General features: G+C 39.3%; 1 protein-coding gene across 6 annotated transcripts in view; it reads right to left on the bottom strand.

Moving 5' to 3' along the window:
- CUL1 (cullin 1) overlaps window positions 1-24,447 on the bottom strand; it is a 99,919-nt gene that overhangs the window by 36,290 nt on the left and 39,182 nt on the right. For all 6 annotated transcript variants that reach the window (XM_072762797.1, XM_072762800.1, XM_072762795.1 and 3 more), the window contains 2 exons: window positions 3,924-4,098; window positions 1,700-1,867 (listed from right to left, as the gene is read on the bottom strand). In XM_072762797.1, coding sequence (XP_072618898.1) covers window positions 1,700-1,867; window positions 3,924-4,098 — 343 coding nt within the window. The remainder of the gene's footprint in view (window positions 1-1,699; window positions 1,868-3,923; window positions 4,099-24,447) is intronic.

Raw genomic sequence — 24,447 nt, forward strand, 5'->3', positions numbered from 1 at the left:
ATGTTCTATAATTAAAAAGGAAAAAAGAATTATTAGGAAAAGAGTAAAGCTTTATATTTCCTGACAAATCATCTCCACCTTCCGGAACTTTTAGAAAATACAATGAGAGATCATTGTGCCCAACTGTTTCACTGTGTCAACTGAAGCTTGAACTGTAAATGAATTCATCGGCTTCACTGGAACAGCACACAAAGGAAACTGTTTCTAGAGAGAGGTATTAATTAGTCTTTGCTAAAATAAAAAGTATGGCTGCCTATCTTATTTCCAAATGGTAACTACAGGACTTAAGAAGATAGAACGTATGGGTTTCAAAGCAAATAAAAAAATTATAAATTTTGTCAAATCTTGAGGTATGCTTGTACTTCTATTTTCTTTATTCTTGAATAAAACACACAAAAAGTTAAATCAGAATGATTTTTAGGAGTCTGTGATGTTATTGCAGGGCACATGCAATATTTCAGGTCAAAGTGGCACCAAGAGGAAATCAACCCAAATCACAAATTCCCACACTGACAACTTTCAGTCTCAAGAAAGCATTTCTAAGTGGAAAAGAAAAGGGCAAATACAAAAAGCTCAAATCAAAACACTAAATCTAGGAAGTTTTGTTAAAACTATACAACCAAGTACCTTTATGAAGCAACAGTTTGGTATAGAAATTGAACTATTTAAATGGTTAAGAGTCTGTCTTGCATCTGTGATCCATTATGTTTTTCTTTTATTAAATTTGTCAATAGTAAAGCAATAAAGTACTGCTATTATACCAACAATCTTGGATATGGAGAGAACCCTATTATGCAGAACTTGACATTTTCATACCACTGGTTCAAGAAGAGTAGAGACTGTGCATCTGCTGGCCTGTTCTGAGCGGACAGACCATTCTGTGGTCGAGTCCTACCCTTCACCACTTTATGACATCGGTGGTCCCATCTGACTGTGCAGCAGTATCAGCTAGAGGGCCTGCTGTGACACACTGCCGGGCCCCACCTCCACGGATTCTAGAAAGTCAAGGCCGGGGCCCAGTAATCTGCATTTCTAACAGGTTCTCAGGTGTCCATAATGGGGCAGGTTGGGGGACCACACTTTGGAAACCAATGTGCCTAGGAAAAGCTTCCCTGACTGAAGAAATAAATTAATGAAGATGATATTCAATCATTCAAATTTTGCCTTTTCAAAGTCTATTTTCATGGGGTCTAAAAGAACCCCTCGATTTTTTACTCTGTCTGTAGCGTATTATTTTGTAAAGTGAGAAGGCAGGAGGACATCTCACAGCATAGTCCTCTCCTTGAGCAGTTTCCCAAACCACAAAGACCACGAGGGCTGATCTGTAAAACCTGGGTCTCAGGCTAGGGACCGATCTGCCGGACACAGAGCCAGCATGTGGGCTGTCCAGCGCCAGAACTGGGACAGTTCCAGGCTGACCCGGATGGCTGGTCAAATGATCGCAGAAGAGACTTGTTATCAGTCCATGCAGAAGGATGGAGGCTGTATTTTAGAATTCCAATTTATTCATCCTTCCCCTTTCCTGCCACAAAATATTTAAGAGTCATTTATTGATAAATTAAAGCAAAAGAAATTAATTACTATTCTGAAAATAGCTTAATATTGGTCTAGATTCCCTTATTGACAGGGTGAGGTAGGTATCACTAAGAAAATACACATGTGAAAGGTGTTTAAAAAAATAAAAAAATAAAAATCTTACAGAATAGATCTCATAGATTCCTTTTCGTCCCTCGTCACATTCACGGCGAACCCAATGTCTATTGAGGTAGGCACAAATTCCATTCAGCACTTTGCTTGAAAATCGGTAATCCTCCCACTGTTGAGTGTAGAACTTCAGTACACTCTCATCCATCAAATCTTCTCCATCCTACAAACAAGTTAACTCAAGCTTTAAGGACTCATTTGTCACATGATGAGTTAAAGATAAAAATTAACTAAAACAAATATGCATTAAAACACATTTTTGTGTTTGGTTTCAGATGAGCTTTTTATTTTGTATACAAAAACATGCTCATCTGCTTGTGAGAATCAGATCAGAGAGAATTTTAATAAAAACTTCTTCAAACTGGAACTTTTTCATAGTAGTATTAAATATGCACACACGCTCATACAAAGAACCTGGAATTCTCATTTATTTATTTTTACAGAACTCTGAACTGTTAGAATGAGAGTAATTCATTTTTATTAACAAAGGAATTTACCTCCAAATCATCCCTATTTTTGGTATTTTCTGTTAAAAATTAAAATGTCCTATGAACAATTTAGACCATGGGGCCAATACTATTCGATTTTTTAATGCATCTTCCTCCTACATTAAATTTATCTAAAAAATGATAAATATACAGTTTTTGTGGTAATCTGTTATGTCTCTGTAAAAAATAAAGTATAATGGTGCAATATTTCTTCTTTAACAAGATCTCGAGGGGAAAATCTGTGCATTTGCCAAAATTATTTTTACCAAGATTTCCACAACTTAAACCACAATTTTTTTACGTGAAGAACCAACTTGACATTTTTTCTCAGGTTTTAATGACATCTACAAAGTAAAGTGTGCCCTTTAAAAACTGCATGTTTCACTACTATGGATACAGTATACATATATACTGTAGCAGAAAAGCACCAAGGTAAAAGCAGGAGGGACACAGTCCTGCTGGGACCTGAGGCTCCAGGCATGCCACCCCCCTGGCTCAGCCTCGTCTCCCACCAGAGTAAGAAGTCTTGACAAATATGTGGTACACAAATGACCCAAACAAGCCACATGAAAACCTGATCATTATCTTGAGACAATCATGTTTTTGTTCATTTAAATTTACATAAGGAATGAACTATCAAATGTAAAGCTAAGTCACTCTGAATTATAGTACATGACCTTTTAGTTTAAAAAAAAAAGGCAAAAAAGATCACTGATACAGCACAGCTACCAATACTTTCATACAGTACAATATACTACTAGTGTTCCTCATTTTAATGCTGAAGAATAATTAATTCCAGTGTTCACTTTACAAAGTGTTATGAATAAAAATAGGGACACTGTGGTTTCAGCAAAACATTACAAACACTGTTTAGGGATCATGAACATTTTAGCCACAATTTGTGGTCAATCAACTATGGTCTGTTAGAATGATAATAGGTTTCCAATTACCTCGTAAAATATATTAAGAAAGCAATTTTGAAGCCTGCTGAAATTTTTGCCTAGGATCTGTGTAAATAAAATATACACAGCACAAATTTCCCCGAGGTAGAAAGTAGAGATGTCTTCACTCACTCTATGTGATATGGGTAGCACTAGATGAAGGAGCCACTTGTCCATCCTGTGGCTGGATGGAAGGCACCATACTGCCCTTGCTACAGAGGATGGAGATGAAGGCAGAAGATGAAGATGAAAAACATCACTGCCAGAGCTATGGCTTGGCCCAGGAGAAACCCATCCTAGCCAAGGGCACGATTTCATCGTAGTTCTGAAACATACTATGTGACCATGTGTAAAAAGCAAAGTCACACTGGAAAAATGTGATTTCCAAAGGTTAGAAAACCTTATGATCATTTATTATACGTCTGTATACAAAACAACACACTGGGTTCGAAACACAACATAGGTCATCTGAATTCATAATTAAATGCTGGAAATTAAGAGTCATCAATTTCTAAAGACCAAATAGAAAATGGTTAGGAAAGTGCTACTCTGGTATAGCTACCAAAAACTTCTCATTTAACAAACTAAAAAAACAGGAAAGGGCTTATGAAAGTTTCATCTTGACAACAGGTCAAAGACTAAGCAATAGCAAAATGCACACATCAATGCCAGAAACAATGAACACATAACAGTGAGCAATTTAGAATTCAATCATGTTAGAATAATCATTTCACTACTACTTTTTTACACTCTATTTATAAATGGTCAGTATATATGTAAAACCTCTTACCTTAAGAAGATTTGTCAAGTAATTCTTCAAAAATTCTTTAAGTCGTTTGTATAATTCCAAGCCAACAAACTGAGCTCCCCCAGGCGTCTGTCCCTTTTTTGATTTGGAAGGAGGGACACCAGCCCCTCGGGCTTGGTTTGACTGGTGAACACTCGTGCAGTAGTTGTAAACATGACTTGGAGAAAAGTTAAGGAAATCAATGTGCATCATCAGTATCAACAGTGATTAATACCAAAATATGTTTAAAGAAAATATGTTCATACCAATATTTCCAATATAGCAACAAAAATCTGTAAAAACTACAGTGGAAAAAAGCTTCCATTCAACAGGGCAATAAGGCTGAAGTCAACCAGCCCTATTTACAAGCTTATCCACAGGCCAGGGAGCAGCCTGCTGAGAACAGAGGAAGGTTCTGAGGAAGGTCGCCAAGAAAACATGGGGATCTTATCTTCTCAGATCACATAATACGACTGACCTTGTGGGATATTGTCCCGAGAGTGTATCAGAAGCCATGAAAAGAACTGGCCATTGGTACAAAGGTTCCAAACAAGAGACAGAAGCAATTACCTCCTTCAAGAAAACAAAAAAGCTCTAACCATAGTCTATTTTGATTCTTAGCTATATTTCTAGAAATATACATGATACATATCAAAATAACTAAAATTTTATTTTAAACTGATCAATCACAACAGAGCAGGGCTCCTGTGCTATTAGGAGGGACCGAGATGCTGGAGTCACAGAAGAGGCCCCTAAGTCGACAATAGCTCTGGGAGGCTGCCGAGCATGGGAAGATGGGCCGGCTGAGGCAGAGAACCACTCTACTTTGTTGTAACTTTTCATACTCTTTTAGTTCGTCTGCATGAAGTATTACTGGGCTAAAACTAATTGAAAGACAACAACACTGACTGAGAAAGAAAAATCCAGTAAGACAAAATATTCCGGCCTATTTGTTTCAAGTTAGTGGGTAAAGACTGAGGCAACTTCAAAAAATACTCCATACTCAAATACGTTACAAATGGATTAAGAATTAAAATATACAAACCGAAACAATAAAACAAAGAAAATACACACAAACATTTTCCTGATCTCAGACTGGAGAAGGCTTTTCTCAGCAAAGTCATCAAAACACTTAATCTGAAATTTTGAAAACATTTTAGGGAAAGGTATCCTTAATGAGTTACTACCTTTAATCAATTAAAATAATAAAAAACAATGTGAAAAAGTTAACCTCCACGGGAACATGGGCAGAATATACCAACAGAAAATACCAAAGCTGAAATACATATGAATGGCAAAAATCTGAAAACAAAACAAAAAAACAACAAAAAAATGAACAAACTTCAACCTCAGCAGTAATCAGAGAAGGATTCCTTAAAAACAGTGAATCATTTTATTAAATGTTTCAGATGCACTGAGAATGGCAGATTATAACACACGACGAACTCTCATAAATTCATGATCCAGTTTGGACAAATCTCATATTCCCATACTTGTCTCATTCCATTTACATTTCACCTCAACCTTTTAGGAAGTTAAGTCGGGCAGATTTTGCAACGTGTGCCTCCTCCTCCTAATGCCAGTCCTCCTTCCACTTCCTCTAGGGGCAAAGAGCCCCGTGATATGGTGCACAGCTCTCCTGTGAATGTCTTCGTAGCTTACTGCGAAACTGTACATGCTATTACTATCCCATCTGTACTCAAACGTTAGCTACGGTACAGATCTACAGGCAGCTATCCCTCTTCCTGTTGAGGGGCCCTACTAATGATCACGTGGTGGGCTGTAAGTTTGGGCACTGACAAAACTGCAAAGAACAGTACTATCAAGTTCCCTCACATATATATTTAAGTTTCTCACAGCACAGTTGCCAGGTGACAGGAGGGCCACCACGCACTTGACTACACCTTGCCGGATGTGCTCTACAAGTCCCTAGGTGTCACCAGAGGTGCACACGTTTCATTGCCTATAGTCTCTCCCACACATCCAAACCATGGCTCATCGCGGTTTTCTTTCTTTTTTAATAAAGATTTTTTTTAATTTATTCACGGGAGACACAGAGAGAGGCAGAGACATGGGCAGAGGGAGAAGCAGGCTCCAAGCAAGGAGCCTGACGTGGGACTCGAACCTGGGAATCCGAGATCACACCCTGAGCGGAAGGCAGGCGCTCAACCACTGAGCCACTCTGGTGTCCCTCGTCTCAGCTGTCATCAGCATTTCTCTGATTACAGGGAGATGGAGCAGCCTAGGAGTTTATTGTTTTCATTTCCTTTCCTGTACATTCTCTGTCCCCATCTTTCACATTCTTTTCAAAAACAGTTTGCTCAGACACTGATGAGAGTAGAACATGATAGAACCACTCTGCAGTTTTTCCTGTGCAAATGGTGGTAGATACATGCCTGGAGTAGAATCCCACTCAGCAGTTTAAAAAATGAACTGTTACAAATCCGTTTTAAAAACCTGTTGAAGGGGGGATCCCTGGGTGGCTCAGAGGTTTAGTGCTGCCTTTGGCCCAGGGCGTGATCCTGGAGTCCCGGGATCAAGTCCCGCATCGGGCTCTCTACATGGAGCCTGCTTCTCCCTCTGCCTGTGTCTCTGCCTCTCTCTCTGTGTCTCTCATGAATAAATAAATAAAATCTTTTTTTAAAAATATATTTTTTAAATTTTATTTATTTATGATAGGCACACAGTGAGAGAGAGAGAGAGAGAGAGAGGCAGAGACACAGGCAGAGGGAGAAGCAGGCTCCATGCACCGGGAGCCCGACGTGGGACTCAATCCCAGGTCTCCAGGATCGCACCCTGGGCCAAAGGCAGGCGCCAAACCGCTGCACCACCCAGGGATCCCCTAAATAAATAAAATCTTAAAGCAACAACAACAAAAAACTTGTTGAAGGGAAAAAGCCAGCTATGTATGGTTCCATTCACATGAGATTAGGCTAAATTAATCTACTGATAGAAATCAGGAGTGATTTCTTCCTCCTTAGAGGGTGAAAGCGGACCATCAGGGGCTCCAGGGAACTCTATGTATCTTGAGTAGGATATGGTTTACCTGGGTGTATAGATCTTTCAAAAAATTCAAACTATCTATTTAAGATCTGTGCACTTTGCATATGTGAATTTTGCCTGAAAAACATCTTTAAAAACAAGTATATTGGGGCGCCTGGGTGATTCAGTTTGGTTAAGTGTCTGCCTTTGGCTCAGGTCATGATCCCAGTGTCCTGGGATAGGGTACTAAGTTGGGCTCCCTGCTCAGCAGGGAGTATGCTTGTCCCTCTCCCTCTGCCCCCTCCCCCTGCTCATGCTTGGTCTCTCTCAAATAAATAAAATATTAAAAAATAAGTATTACAGACCGACAAATACTGAGTTGCCACTTTCTGACTTGGCAGTTTACTATGAAAATCCCTGCTGTATCAATTATATAGTCCAGTTATTATCTCCTTGTAGTTTGTAGCCTAACTTTTTTTTTTTTATGAAAAGCACCATTTAAAGAGAAATTCTTAATTTGTCATCAAGTTTATTCAAATTTTCTTTCACAGTTTACATTTTGATTCTTACTTAGGAAATCCTCTTCTCTGCCAAGGCACTAGTGCATTGTCTTTTACAACTGATTTCACACTGAGATTTCTAATCTAACTAAAGTAAAATTGTGTATGAAGAACAATTATAATTTCATATTTCCTTGCACGGCTATGCAATGGTTCACAAACCACATATGACATGGTCTATCCTTTCCTCACTCTAGGTATTACTGCTTCTAGAAAGCCGTCCATTTCAGTGAAGTTTTCAAGTATACTTGCCCAGTTGTCTGAACTCTTAAAAAAACCTGTTTTCTGTGATATATTTATTTTAAATGTTATGATTAATTGTGCAAAGAATCAGTTTGGGGGTTTTTACTTCATTTCTTTTTAAAAATGTACTTCTTTGTATTATTCTTTAGAAAACCCTGTCCTGATCTGTTAGCTTGGTATTTTTGTTCTTAACGTAAGCATTTAAAACAGATTTTCTTCTTCACACCACTCTGGGTACATCACTTAGGTCTGATATGCATGGGTTTCCCTTATTGTTCAGTTGTCTTTTCTCTTTTCCATTTTTAGTTCTCTTAAGAGTTGTTTAGGATTTTTTAGATTTCCGAAGTGATTTTTTTTAACTTTTTTAAAAAAACCCTTTAGTTTCATTTTAGAATGAATCAGAGAATATTATTTCTTTGCTAGTTTCTTAAAAATGTGATGAGACATATAGCTGAATGTGATTTTCTTTACATGTGCTTAAAAAAAAGTCCATTCTCTTACTGTTGAATACAGGAACCCATTACAGCATTCTGTTTTTCAAATCTTGATTTGTCTGTTTATTAATTACTGAGAATTTTTTAATGGAAATCTCCCTAATTATAGATTTGCCAGTTTCTCTCTTATATGTCTCTGAAATACATCATATATTTTGAGGTCCTGTTAACAAGTATATAAACTTTGTTTTTTTTTTAATTTTTATTTATTTATGATAGTCACAGAGAGAGAGAGAGAAAGAGAGAGAGTCAGAGACACAGGCAGAGGGAGAAGCAGGCTCAATGCACTGGGAGCCCGATGTGGGATTCGATCCCGGGTCTCCAGGATCGCGCCCTGGGCCAAAGGCAGGCGCCAAACCGCTGCACCACCCAGGGATCCCTAAACTTTGAATAATATTCCTGATTATTTGTTTTTTTTTTTTATTATTACGAGGAGGTAATCGTGTTCACTCTTCACAATCATGCCTCAGAAAATCCACCGGATCAGATGTGTGGTTAGAATTTACCTCAATATGTTTGTTCCATTTCTTTATCTGTATACTGTTTTATACACTGCTATTTGGATTAATTTTTATCACCTTATTTTGTTTTGTATTTTCTTTTTCTTTCTATTGGATTGATGGATTTGTTATTCTGTCATAGTTCTTACATCATTCTGGATTAATATACTTTATTTGGTTACCTAGAAATTTGACATTCATACTTTTTGCCTTCCACCAATTCCGGAAAATTCTCGGGTTGCCATCTCTTCAAATATTTCTGTTTTCCTATTTTCCACTACAGGTATGTCAAACATTTTCATGTCACCTTCCATATCTCAATTCAGGTCTTCAGTTCTGTTCTATCACTTTATCTTTGTTCAAACTTTCTAGTTAATTGATTCTGAAAGAATCAATGTCAAATTTGCTGTTTACTTTAAACATTTTATTTCACACCTAGAGAATTTTCCGTTTCTCCCCCTTGGTTTCTTTCTAAACACTGTCTTGTTTTGTTCCTTTGTAGTTTTGATTCTTTTATGTAACCGTTTTTCACATACTTAGAGGTGCTCTGTAAAGATCTTTTGTTTTGTTTTGTAGTAAAGATCTTATTTATTTGAGAGATAGCCAGAGAGCGAGAGAGCATGAGCGGGGTGAGGGGCAGAGGGAGAAGCAGGCTCCCCGCTGGCAGAGAGCACCACGAGTGAGGCTCGATCTCAGGACTGTGAGATCATGACCTGAGCTGGAGGCAGATGCTCAGTTACTGAGCTGCCCAGGTGCCCCCTCTAAAGACCCTTTGTTTGCTGTTCTTGGGGCTCTCACTCTGTTTGTTCCATGTGACTTGGTCTGGTGGAATTTCTCCTCTGCTCTGTAACTTTAGTTTTTTGGACTCATTTTTAGTGGGGCCTTTGCACTGATTTGCAGCTTGGAGAAATCCCCTCCAAAAGTTGATAATACAAAGTCAAACCCCAAACACATCCAAGGTAACAAGTTCTCAGGACACACGTTCCCCATGCCCCTCACATCCAGAACTTGGCTTGGACTAGTGGCAGAGTACGTCTGCTACTTTTCCAGTTCACCCTGTCACTGAAGATTTCCATGGAAAGGGCAGCTTCCTCCCTCCTTGCCCAGATACGAGGCTTTGTCTCCTTTTCTGTGTGGCCTCTGTCTTCCACCACCCCACCCTTGGCCCCCGCCCCAATCCACATGCTGCCACACAGAAAGTCCTGATTTTGACCTAGCACCCAGTTCCAGGGGTTTGGTGCCAAGAAATTTCTTAGGTTAACCTTGTTCAGACTGACTTCTGTTTCATGGCAATATGTTATCTCCAGCTATTAAAGTTAACAAAGGTATTTAAAAAAACAATTAAGCCCAGTGACAGCTAAGGTGCAGGGAAATGGGAGCTTCAGAGCATACACAGTTGCAATTTTTCTGGAATACAATTTGCATATATTCAAAAGCCTTAAAGTGCATCCCTTTTGATATGGCAATTATAAGCATTTATCGCGGGGGAAATTCTCACAGAACTATACAAGTACTTAGCTAGTCAAATATCACAGCATTGCTCACAATGGCAAAAATCTTGTAACAATCTACTTGGCAAACATAGGGAACTAGTTAAATACACTGTTGGATTTACCTGAGGATACAGTATGCAGTTTTTAACAATGTCCTAGAATATAAAGTGGTTATAAAAATTGCCAGGTATTTACCAAATTTCATGCAAGCCACCATCATTACTTTAAGTATCACTAAGAAAATGCTGTCAATTAAAATAGGACATTCCTAGACAGAATTTTTATATTTACTCCCTCGTGAAGGAGGTCTGTTTCCCACCTACCCCGGTCTTCAGGCTTGCCAAGTGTGCAAGCACTGCCTGAGGGCTTCCACAAAGGAACCACGGATTTCCTTCTCACCTGCTCCCACCCATTTTGTTAAGTCTTGGTTGGTCCTCAGCTTGCTTGATATTAAAAGGTTTATTCAGGGTGCCTGAGCGGCTCGACGGGTTAAGCATCTGCCTTCAGCCTGGGTTGGTCCTGGGATTGAGCCCCATGTTGGGTTCCCTGCTCATTGGGGAGCCTTCTCCCTCTCCCCGCTTGTGCTCTGTCTCTGTCAAATAAAAAAATTTAAAAATTCTTAAAAGTTTTCAGGGCAGGTTCTTCAAAAGGTCCTTACTGGTTTGCTGACAGAACAGGGTGCAGCCAAGTCTGCAGATACAGGGGATGGCCACTGTGTCATGACGGACACCCGACCAACCACTGTACCATGCCATCCACATGAGGATGCACTTAAAAAAAACCCAAACCTAGAATCAATGAACTGTGGTACATTCACAGACCGATAGTAAAATATGTTGAAAGACACCAGTAAGTGAAAGAGCAACTGAGAATAATAGTCTGGTCCCTTTGGACATGGAGATAATAGGTGATATATCTGTTTGGATTTTAAAGTGTGTTTTTTTTTTTTTTTAAGTTTTTATTTAAGTCATTTATCCACCCCTAGATTAAGAGTCACATGCTCTTCCATCTGAGCCAGCTAGGCGCTCCTCTGGACGCTAACAGCTGTTCCTTTTGAAGAACAGGATTGGGGTTTAAAAAACCTTTTAGGTACAGGATTCTTTTTCTTCACTAAGTCCTCTTTCCAGAGGAAAGGCCAGTGCACTCAGAATGTACTCTCTCCCCACCATTCCTTCCTGCCAGCCTCAGAGGACCTGGACACAACACAAGGACCCTGTGCCCCACAGAACAAACCAGAAGGCACAATTCTAGTGGAAAGGAATTCAAATTACCACTAAGTTTTCATTAAAAACTACAAAGGCCAGAAGACAGAGGTAGTAACATCTTTAAATGATGAAAGAGAGAAAAAAAGCCTATCAATCCAAAATTCTTTTCCAATGAAAATATTCTCCAAAAATGAAGGCAAAATAAAGGAATTTTCTGATAAAATAAAACTAAGAGACCTCGCATAGTGCAGACTTACATTTCAGGCAGAAGAGAACTGATACAACATGGAACCTTAGATTTTAGAAAGGAATGAAGAACATTAGAAACAGTAACTATGTGGTAAGCATAAAAGGCTATTTTTCTTAATTCTTTAAAATAAAAAGGATGGTTTAAAACAGAAATTTCTAATATTTACAGCATATATGGGTGTAACAAAAAAGATCTAATTCTACAATTAAAAGGTTTCCACATTCTCTGACCTCCTACAACATTAACTAAATATAGTTCACCCCTGAATACATGAGAGGGTTAAGGGTGTTGACCCTCCATGAAGTAAAAAATCCACATATAACTTCTGACTCCCCACAAAACCTAACTACTAACAGTCTACTGTTGACTGGAAGCCTTACTGAAAACAGTCAATTAGCACACATTTTCTATGTCACATATGTTATATGCTGTATTCTTAAAATAAGTTAGAGAAAAGAAAATTATAAAGAGAAAATACATTGAAATACTGTTATTTATTGAAAAAAATCTGAGTATAAGTTGATCTACATAGTGCAAATCCATGTTATTCAAGGGTTAACTGTGGTTAAAAATGAAAACATAAAAACAAAAAAACCACTGTTGTAATCTCCAGGCCAGTAACACATACAACACAACCTCAGAGGAATAGCTAAAAAGCCAACAGACAAATTAAAATGCAATTATAAACAATTTCAAATAATCCAAAAGGCAGGAAAGTAGGAACAAAGATTTTTTTAAAAAGAGCAGGAAAAAAAAATCAGAAAATGGTAAACTTAAACCTATTGTAACAGTACCCGAAAAAACAGACGTCAAGGAAATACTACCAGAGATAAGAGGGACATTTCATAATACTAAAAGGGTAAATTTACTAAAAAGACAATCACAAATGTATATTCTCCTAACAGAGCTTTGAAATACATGAAACAAAATTTGACCTCACACTCCCACCACGGCAGATTTCAACATGACATTACTGAGTGGGGACTTGGGGAGAAGTGCACAGTCATCTCCCATAAGCTGACACAATCCTGCTCTATCTAGCACACCATGGTCTACACTCAATGAATTCATCTTCTTTTCAATAGTCCATGGTATGCTCACCAAATAGGCTCTATGGCCCTTGATACATTTTAAAGGACTGATGTCATACAGAGTTTGTTCTCTGACCAAAATGCAATTAGATCAGCAGTAATGAGCTACCCTGGAAAACCTCAACTATTTCTAATGAAACAACATTTCTATATGATTTAAGAGTCAAAAAAGCAATAACAAGGAAAATTATAAAATATTTTGAACTAAATAATAATGAAAATACAACCTATCAAAATTTGTGGAACAAAGGTAAAAATTCTTTCGAGAAATTTATGCCTTTATATACTTACACTGGAAAAGGTAGGAGGACATTCTGGCAATGGTCCACAAATTGATATACATACCCAATGCAATCCCCATCAGCATCCCAGTTGGTTTCTTTGTAGAAGTGACAAGCTGGTTCTAAAATTCATATGAAATTGCAAGGAAACCCAAAACAACCTTGAAAAATCAAAGCTGGAGTACTCATACTTCAAGATTCCAAAACTTTCTACAAACCACAGTCATCAAGACAGAGAGGCACTGGCAAAGGACAGGCATATAGATCAGTGGAACAGAACTGAGAATCCAGAAATAAACCCATGTGCCTGTGGACAATGATTTTCTACCAAGGGGCCAAGGCCTTTCAATGGGGGAAAAGGGACTTTCAACAACTGGCGCTGGGACAACTAAGACAGGCACATGCAAATGAATGAATTTTCCACCTTATACTATAGAAACTCAAAATGGATCAAAGACCTAAACATGTACGCTAAAATTATAAACCATGTAGAAGACGACATAAGACTAAATCATGACCTTGGAATTAGCAAGGGATCCTTAGACATAACAACAAAAGGAGAAGCAACCAAAGGGTCGGGGGGGGGGGGGGGGGAGTCAATGAATTGGACTTCATCAACATTTAAAACTTTTGCATCAAACAATCAAGAAAATGAAAAGTCAATCTACAGAACGGGAGAAAATATCTGTAGACCATGTATCTGATAAAGTATTTGTGTTTAGTATAAAAAACCCTTACAATTCAATAAAAAGACAACCCAATTACAAAACAGGCAAAGGATCTTTCTTTTTAAAGATGAGAGAGAGCAGGGTGGGGGGTCAGAGGGAGAGGGACAAGCAGATTCCATACTGAGCATGGAACCCGACGTGGGGCTCGACCCTGGGACCCTGAGATCATGATCTGAGCCAAAATCAAGAGTTGCTCAACCCTGTCACCTCGGCGCCCAGGGCAAAAGATCTTAATTGACATTTATTCATTCATTCATTCATTCGGGGCGGGGGGGGGGGGGGGGGCCGGGGGCAGAGACACAGGCAGAGGGAGAAGCAGGCTCCATGCAGGGAGCCTGATGCAGTAATCGATCCTGGGTCTCCAGGATCACACCCTGGGCTGCAGGCAGTGCTAAACCGCTGAGCCACCTGGGCTGCCCTTAACTGACATTTCTCTAAGCAAGGTATAAAAACTGCCAATAGACACATCATTAGTCATTAGGAAAACATATCAAAACCACAATGAGTAATACTTCATATCCATTAGGATGGCTGGAATCAAAAAGATACCAAGTGTCGGTCAGGATATAGAGAACCTGGAACCCACACACACAGCTTGAGGGCAAGTAAAATGGTACGGCCACTTTGGAAAAGTTATGCAAAACAGTTAACTTAGAGCTACCATCTGATCCAGAAATGCTGCTTCTGGGTATCTACCCAAGAGTATGAAAATATATGTCCATATAAACACTTGTTCACAGATGTTTAGAGCAGCACTATTTATAACAGCAAAGAGGCAGAAACAACCCAAATGGTCATTAATTGATGAACAAAATGTACATCCATTCAGTGTAATATTACATAGCCACAAACATGAATGAAATATTGATATATGCTACGACATGGATGAAGCTTGAAAACATGGTAAACGGAAGATGCCAGTCACAGAAGACCACGGGATTAGTCTGCTCAGGATGCTCTAACAAAATATAGACTGTCTGGCTTAAACAAAAGATAAATTACTAGCGGCAGAGAGATTAAGAGGATGGTAACTAAAGGGTACAGGGTTTGTTAGGTCATGAAAATGGTTCTAAAATTTCTTAGTGACAGTTGAGCACATCTGAATATATTAAAAACCACTGAAAAACCACTTAAATGGGTGAATTACAAGGTATGTGAGTTGTATCTTGATAAAATCATTATTAAAAAATTCAATGCAGGGATCCCTGGGTGGCGCAGTGGTTTAGCGCCTGCCTTTGGCCCAGGGCGCGATCCTGGAGACCCGGGATCGAATCCCACATCAGGCTCCCAGTGCATGGAGCCTGCTTCTCCCTCTGCCTGTGTCTCTGCCTCTCTCTCTCCCTCTCTCTGTGACTATCATAAGTAAATAAAAAAATAAAATAAAATAAAAAAAATAAAAAATTCAATGCAATCCCAATCTTTAATCCTGGCAGTTTTTAGAGTAGAATTTGACAAGCTAAATATAAAATGTACAGAGGACATATAAATGTCCTCTTTATAAATATAAAATGTGCAAAGGACCTATAATAACTGGTATGTGTGTGGGGGGAGACAAAGTTGGAAGATTTATACTACCTAACTTCCAAGAGTTTTCATAACGCGACAGGAATCAAGAAACAAAAAATGAAAACAGCAACATCCCATATAAATACAGATGCAAAAAATATTTCACAAAACATTACTTAGATATCATTCCTTTAGGATGGATATATTGATCAATGAAACGATATGCTAGAAATAGAACCTTACTTATATTGTCACTTAATTTTAACAAAGGCACCAAAGTAATCTATTGGGGACAAGTCTTTTCTACACATGAGGCCGAAATAAAAATGGAAGCCATATGGTGGAAAAATTAACCTCAAGCCTATCTCACATATACAAAAGTTTACTCGATGAACTATAGACTTAAATGTAAAAGCCCAAACCATGAAACTTTACGAGAAAAACATATTATCTTTCTGACCTAGGGAGAGGCTTCTTATAGGTCATAGAAGGCAGTAACTGTAGGAAAAAAAGTAGGTTTCCTCAAAATAAAAAACACCTTCTCATCCAAAGACACCATTAAGAAAAGGAACAGCAAGGCTTAGATAGGGAGAAATATTAGCAAAACCCATGTGACAAAACAGTGGTGCCCTGAATACAGAAACAACTCCTACAACTCAATGATAAAAAGACTTGGATACCACACAAAGGAAGAGAATGCTAGATTATGTGGCTCTTCCCTAACTGTGCTTCTGTGAAGGACAGCTTAGGGTTTTTGATATGTTCCATATGCTGCTCTTGGTAATTTAGGGTTAGGTTCTACTCATCGTATCCATTGGTCTTAATTTTGGCAACAAGGACAATGGCTCCCTGGTCTGCTAGCTCCAATACACATTGGCTGCTCTTTAGACCAAACTGGACAATGCTAATCCTGGAACTTTATCCTGCTTCCTTTAATTCAATCTACGGGTTGGTGAATATCTCTTAATTTTTTTTTACACAGAGACTTCTCAATTTTGTTCCTGGTATTGATCTGTTCATTATCTTGGACACTAGAGATTTAGCATCTCTGGTTCTGAGAAATGATTTCTATATTCTCTCTATAGAAAAATATTATAAATTTAAAAAGAAATTCCCTATTTTTAAACAATATTTTATTTGTTTATTCATGAGCGAGAGAGAGAGAGAAAGAGAGAGAGAAAGAGAGAGAGAAAGAGTGGCAGAGGGAGAAGCAGGCTCCACGCAGGGAGCTCGACGTGGGACTCGATCCTGGGACTCCAGGATCAGGCCCTGGGCTGAAGGCAGCGCTAAACCACTGAGCCACCAGGGCTGCCCCCCTATGTTTTTCGACAGATTTTCTAAGTCAGACATTAGGCCTCCTGGGTAGCTCTCACTCTCCAAAGTCTTGTGCACCTTTTTGTTTCACTTTCCACTATTCTTCTAACTCTATTACTTTTCTTTTTAAATTCTGAGTTTATCATTTGAAACATGAGCTCCTTTTTCATGGCATCCTGTTCCTATTTTATTACTATAATAAGCAGCTTTTTATATCTGACAACACTAATTTTTTAACACTTTCTTCTGTTTCCTGTATTATCTGTTTCTTCCTGTTCCCTTTTATTCTGTTTGTTTATCCTGTTCTTTCACAACTATTACTCTGCATGATGATAAAATACTGAGACACCAACCAGAAATGGCTTGCATGAAACTCATGGGCCACAGTGGGTGAGCTGGCCACTTCACTGCTGCCTTCTCTCAGGCCAATAAATGATTTGCTTTTCAGGGCTATTCATTCTTCCAGAGAACTGTTTGGTCTACAGAACTGCCACCAGGATTCTGATACGGAATTAGGACCCATCACTCTAAATGTTAACTTTGTCACAGCCAGCATTGATAGTTCCTACACACACCAACCTCTAAGTCTCCTGACCCTGAACTTCTGATGGTCCTAGTCAGTGTGTTCTACTAAATAGAAGCAACAAGTCATATGCCAGGGACACAGGGTCTTCACTGCCAAGTGTTTGGCACCTGGGAGTAGAGGGAGATGACGGGCTTTTAATTTTACAGATTATAGATCTCTCCGTCATATCCCAAGCACTAGCCTGTCTCACACGACCTTCAGCCCAATTGGAGACTTCAAATCCTGAGCCTTTCCAGTCCTGCAGTTGGAATAGTGGCTTTCCTGCCTCGTCTGCCTGAGTATCCTCTAAGCCAAGGCTTCATACATCCTCGTAATCAGTACCCTGCCTCCATTTGCCTTTCAACTGCCCAATTTTTTTTTCAAGTTTTTATTTAAATTCCAATTGCAGAATTTAGTGCTTCACTTACATATAACACCCAGGGCTCATCACAACAAGTGCTCTCTTTGTTTCCAACAAAAATTGGTTGAATTCTCACCTATGGTTTTTATTCTCTTCCAATTCATTGTCTCTATTGATCTTAAAATTCTTATACTATCATTCTAGTGATGTCATAAATGGGAAAGTCAAAATGTAATTTTCATCTGTAACCAGAAGGCCAGAAATTAGCTCCTTTTGTTTCCTATTTCTCTTGCCACTACCCTAGTTTAGAACTTATACAATATCCCAGATGGATTACCGCTACTAAGACCAAGTTGGTCTCTCATTGCGTTTGACTTCTACCTGTTTTAATCCCATTTGGTTTCCAGATTAAACTTCTCAAAATTTGTTGACATCAAGTCACTAATTCTCAAGTCACATATCCAATCTCTATGAACCTATACTTTCAAAAAGAAAACAAAAACAGTAAAACAAGTACAAACTCATACCTGCTTTTCAAGGTTCATTAAAACGTGGCATCATCCTCTGCAAATGCTACTTCCCACTTTCTCATTCGTGTCTCTCTCCAGCCAAATTCTGTAAGACTTTCATCCCTTTTTTCTCATACCTACAGTCATCCTTTGAAGTTCACTTAAATTGCACAGTTTATGACACTCTCCAACCTTGCCAGGGTCAAAATCTATCTCCCTTCTCTATCTCTTATGCAATATTACCTGTCTGCACTACTCATTATAAAATTTGTAATTAATAAGATGAGACCATCAAAATACGTCATCATAAATATTCCATCACACACACCCCCATATGTACCTACATACTATCTTCCACTTCACTAGGCACTTGAAATAACATATCTGAAACATAATAGAAAAGTAATTTTAAAAAAGAGACATAAGCTAGAATAAACATCTGACAGAACAGGAAAATAAAGTAAGATACAAAATCATAATATCTAAGCCAGAATCCTAAAATCTACCTAAACAAAGTGACCTATCACTTGTCAACAAAGTGACAGAAAAAACTACATTACACATTTGGAGGGCTATATGTCAAAAGTAATTTTGATTTCAGTGTATTTATCTGCAGCATTTCTAAAAGCATTCAGGTAACAACCAATTTGTAATTGTGACTAAAATACAAATATTATCAAAGTAATCAAGGAAAAGCAAAAAAATTGTTTTTCTATTGTCTCTAACAAAGATGCTTATCTTTGGGGACAAAAGAACAACAAGTGGCTAGCTATGAGCTAAAAATGGGGGTATGGTCAGGAGATCATTTCTGTTCCCTTAGAGGGATGGCTCAGAGCAAGTTCTCTGCAAGGATCAATTACTATTCACATAAAAAACAAAAATCTTACAGTTATATGTTAATTTACAACTGAGTATTTGTTTGTGTAAAGGTGATTTTCAAGTTAATATGAACAACCATTTTCTGTACAAGTGTGTGTGTGTGTGCACGCACACGCACACAGATAACACACAGAGGGATGTGCCCAAAAGAGCAGCTGCGAGGGCCACTAGTGTGGCCCTGACTTGGATGGAAGATGGAAGGAAAGGAGGTCTACTTTTCATCATGTGCCTTTTTGGACTTCTAAATCTTACATGATTATTGATCTGAAAAACAAAAATTCCATTTTAAAAAGTCCCCAAATACATCTATTTTGGGGTTCATGTAGGTTTTTCCTCCCAGGAGCTGCAATCCACAAAGTGAATGGCTGTGTGCAACTGCGGAAGAGTCCAGCCTAAAGCCTGACTACTCCTCATGAAAACTGCTGGCCTAGGCAACTTTTACTTACTGTTTTTTGTGAAAAGGAAACTTTAGACACAAAGCTTATACAGAAGATAATAATAGGTGTATACTTTTTTTTTTTTTAAGAGGGAAGGTAGGGGAGGGGCAGAGGAAGAAGGAGAGAGAGAATCCTTAAGCACACTCCTGGCTGAGCATGGACCCCAACGCTAGGTTAGATCTCACGACCCTGGGATCAGGACCTGAATGAAGCCAAGAGTTGGGCACTTAACCAACTGAGCCACCCAGGCATCCCTAGGTGTAGATTTTTGAGGGAGCAGTGAACCACCTCTTACAAAAAATGGCACCAATTGTGCTTTGAATCCAGGCTGAGTCAGCAGAAAGGCAAGGAACACAGCCCACACATTTGGACACACTCTATACAGCTTTGACAACACACAATCTTTAGCTTTTCACAATTTTTAGCTTTGAATCAGCTGTACTGTGGGGGGAAATGTTCTCAGAAAAGGAAAAAGCAGGTTCTTCATGTGTATCAGAAGCTGTTTGAGAGAAGTCATCTATCCAGGGAAACTAGTCCTTCCCTGAGTCACCCCGGAGTCAGATGTGAAGAAAGACACCGTTGGAGTATTTCGAGTGTAGCATCTGGAAGGGAAAATAATCCATATTGAAATAATTCTGAAATGGATGCACTCCTGAATTACTGGGTGTGGCCTTTTCCTGGGAAAACCACAGCCCTCACGCTTCCAGATGCTTTCTTTCCCTCTGCATGAAGTGGGGGTCCTTCTATTGCTCTGCTTCCAGAGACCACACTGACCACGTGCCATTCCAACACATGAACAACTACGTGTTAATGCATCATTTACTTTAGATGAAGAGTATAAAAACAAAATAAATATGACGAATATTTAGAAGAAAATGGGTCACATCTAAGATTACTTTTAAACCAAAAACAACTAAAATAGATTATGAGGATAAGCTAAATATGGGAATAAGAGGAAACCAGCAAGAGGTAAAAATAAACTAAAAATCTAAAAAGTAATGAAATAGAAGCTCCATTCAGGAGTCAATGGGTTAGTTGTTTTTATGTAAGGCAGCCAGAATCTAACAAACCCATATATTTGACTTTTAAAACTTTTGAGAGTCTCTTTAAAAAAGTTCCCTGGAGATTCTTCGGTAACACAGCCAAAGGCAGAAAACAGATGAGAAATGAGCAGACATGGGGTCCCTCGGTGCCGGCAGGCCAGTAAGTGGTAGGTGGTATGACAGTTTGTATTGAAGAGCCATGCCTGGTTGTGCCTCTACAACAGGCCGTACAACTCCTCTGTCACCACAGAAGTGTTCAATCATTTGCCAGGCCATCCCTCTGCATGACTGGTAGGGACAAGTCACTGAAAGGGGTCACATCCGATGCAGAGGAGTCTAAGGCAAAGCCACACACGTGCACACATTCCTGCAGATGTTTCCAGAGCACCTTCCCTGCTGCAGGGACTGTAAAGGAATGGCTTGTCTCCCGCTGCAGGAGTGGTCCGCACACATCCACCTGTAAGACCAAGGAATGATGCCAGTGCTTCAGGGAGACATGGGGGACTCCAATGACTGTCACCCCCAGCACCACGCCTTCAACTCACACACCTCTGGGGAACCTCTCCACGAATTTTAGTTACCACCAAACTCACATGATTTTCATTTTCTAAAAGAGAAGTTAATTCAATTCAAGAAGCAAAACGAAACAGAACGATTTTCCACCACCACTTCTTACCCAACTGAAACTTAAGAGTGGAATTTAAACAGTTAAAATTAAAATCATTAAAAATGATTTGGAAAGACAACACCAGAAGTTGCATTTAAAACATTAAAAATACTTCCTATATTCACATGTCAACAAATGTATCACCCGTACAAATATGCAAGAGCCCCAAGACCACCTACCATTTGGTACAGTTGGTCTGTAAAGTTGTAAAAGAATCAAATTCTCACTCAGCTATTGTTAGGTATGGTTCTAAAAAGGGATAGCCCATGTAAAGCAACTTTACATCCACAGCATACTTCAAAAGCAAAGTCTGCTTGCAACTGATTGTGATTATAAAATTTGAAAATGCTCAGTGTTCTAAATAGGTGTAAGATGAATCAAATTTAAAAGGAGGGGTGCCTGAGTAGCTCAGGGTCATGCTCAGTGGGGAGTCGGCTTGAAGATGCTCTCTCTGCCCTTCCCCCTGCTTGTGCTCTCTCTCTCAAAATAACGATATATCAATCTTCAAATTTAGAAGGAAAAAACCTGAACATATCATGTTTATAGTAATAAAAACAAAAAGTTGCTTTTAGAGGCAACTATGCAATATAATTTGTGGGTTTTCTCTCAAAGATAAATATGATTTGTCAACCCTAGAAACTATTTTAATAGTATAAGGTCAGCAGTGACAGACAGACTTTTATGAGTAGGTATAACTAGGACTTCCATTTGCATAATAAAAAATAATAAACTATTTTTTAAATTTTTATTTATTCATTCATGAGAGATACAGAGAGGCAGAGACACAGGCAGAGGGAGAAAGAAGCAGGCTCCCTGCAGGGAATCCAATCTAAAACTCAATCCTAGGACCTCAGGATCATAGTCTGAGCCAAAGGCAGACTCAACTGCTGAGCCACCCAGGTGTCCCTAATAAACTACTTTAATATGCATGTTCTATACTGAAAATCTTAAAAAGCACAAAAGAACATTTGAAAATTTATCATCGGGCAGCCCAGATGGCTCAGCGGTTTAGTGCCGCCTTCAGCCCAGGGCTTGATCCTGGAGTCCCGGGATCGAGTCCCACATTGGGCTCCAGCATGGAGCCTGCTTCTCCCTCTGCCTGTATCTCTGCGCCTCTCTCTCTCTCTCTGTGTGTGTGTGTCTCTCATGAATAAATAAATAAATAAAATCTTAAAAAAAAAAAAAAATCTCAGGGTCCTGGGATCAAGCCCCATGTGGGGCTCCCTGCTCAGCCCAGAGTCTGCTTCTCCTTCTCTCTCTGCTCCTCCCCCCACCCTCGTTCATCTCGCATACTTGCATACACTAATAAATAAAACTTAAAAAAAAAAAAAAAGATGAAAATGTCCAAATACAATCGGACTAGGTGGTTACTTCAAAGTAGACGTGGATCATCATCAATGTACTGTGCAAAGAATTTGTTATTCTTTTGGCCCAATCTGCTTTTCTGTGAGATTTTAAGTTTCTACAAAGCTAAGAGAATTTTGCAGCAGGCAGGCCAAGGAGGTAGAAAGGCCACTACCTGGAATATCCCCCGTGTGCCCAGAGCTCCTGTAGGAGAGCTGGCAAGAGGCTAAGTGTGTCAACCTGAGAAGAATGACGCAGCAGCTGGGACATGCCCGCACAGCTGGTAGGTACTGCGGCAGCAGCAGGACCAGCATGTCCTGGCATGTTATTCCTGCAAAGCATATGCTACAGGCAGCCAAGGGCTCAGCAGATTTTACTATAGGTGGAAAAGTGCCCCCAACTCCAGGGATGGTGAACTGTGTCAATGAACATCAGGACGGAGATTAAATATAAATCTCAAGTATGCTCATTTGTAACCTCTTGAGAGGTAAACAGCCAAGACTAGGAAACAGGAAAGGGATTCTTAGTGTACCGGTTCGGGAAAAAGACGACTTTGGAAAAAAGAGGCTAAGAAACAGAATAAACTATTTCAGCCCACAGCACTACAGGGTTTAAAAGCACTACAGGGTTTAAAAGACCAGAAACGTCAACACTGACGAGAACTTATGGAGGCATACGGGGGAAAAAAAGAAAAAAAGAAAAAAGAAAGACCTCAACCTGCAGGTTTCTCTTGATTCCAAGGGAAGGCAAAATCATGATTTGAGTGTTCACAGACCAAAATTAAAAAGGATTTTGGTTGAAGACGAGGGGCAGGTAGATCTGGGGCCTGGCAAAAACAGAAACTAACCACACAGCCTGGTAGACAGACTTGATCACATGGGCTGCTCTCAGTTATGCCACAAGGACCCGCACATCATCCTGCACCCCCTTCATAAATATCTGCTACATTAATCAAGACCATGCTTGTTTTGCACCAAGCATGACACCTCAAGTATGATGGTGTCAATAAACTAAATAAGAAATGACATGACTTATTTCAAGTTCAAAAGAAAGAACATCTGCTATTATCTACCCCTGTTACATATCCACCCATACAGAATGCATTCCTTTATTTTACTGCCAAAAAATCCCCAAAACACTTCACCACTGTATTGTTTCTACAGTTGACCCTGGCTTGAACAACAAAAGTTTGAACTGCATGGGATGATTCAATTTAAGTGTGGATTTGTTTTCAATAAATACAGTACAGTACTATGAATGTATTTTCTCCTCCTTATGATTTTCTTAGTATTTTTTTCTACCTTGCTGTATTGTGAGAACAGAGGAAACAACACACAGAACACACAAAATATGTGTTAACTGACTGTTTATGTTCTCAGGCTTCCAGTTGACAGCAGGCTATTAAGTTTTTGGGGAGTCAAGTGACACGCAGAGCTCGGACTGCACAAGAGGTCAACACCCCAACACCTGTGTTGTTCAAGGGTCAACTGTGTAGTATGTAAGACATCACAGAAAGTTGCAACCGAACAGGCAGGCATGCAGCGAGTAGAAAGGGCTTGAGGCTAAAACTTGAGAAGAAAAAGGAAGCCTTTGAGCAGTGGCTGGAAACAAAGTGGACTGAACTAGACCTTTCGGACTGCAGATGCTCTGGGGCTTTTTTCTTTCCAAAAATACTGTTCTCTTTCCCTTGCCATTTTGAGTTAAAAAGTCAAGAAAAACGTTTACACTGAATAATAAGGCTCCAAGAATATTTGTGTCATATTCCGAAGCAAGATACTTTCTCGAGAAAGCATGTCACATATGTTTCTCCAGCATAAACAAAGGGTAAAGATCTAGCTGTTAGCTTCCAGCCAGAGTCAGGAAGGAAAAGGATCCCTCTTTTCTCTCAACCAGCTTTGCTCTCCCCCACTTCTGACCCATTCTCCTTCAGCAACTACTGACCAGGATTGTCTGACTCTGAAGAGTGAACAGTGGGGTACACAGTCTGCTCCTCCTTCCCGGAACCCAAAGCACCTGCCAACCGGCAACGGAATCAATCATCAGCATCAGAGGTCACTGTAAACCAGCCCATAGGA

Source organism: Vulpes vulpes, chromosome 7, assembly GCF_048418805.1.
Source record: "Vulpes vulpes isolate BD-2025 chromosome 7, VulVul3, whole genome shotgun sequence".
Classification (NCBI taxonomy): domain Eukaryota; kingdom Metazoa; phylum Chordata; class Mammalia; order Carnivora; family Canidae; genus Vulpes; species Vulpes vulpes.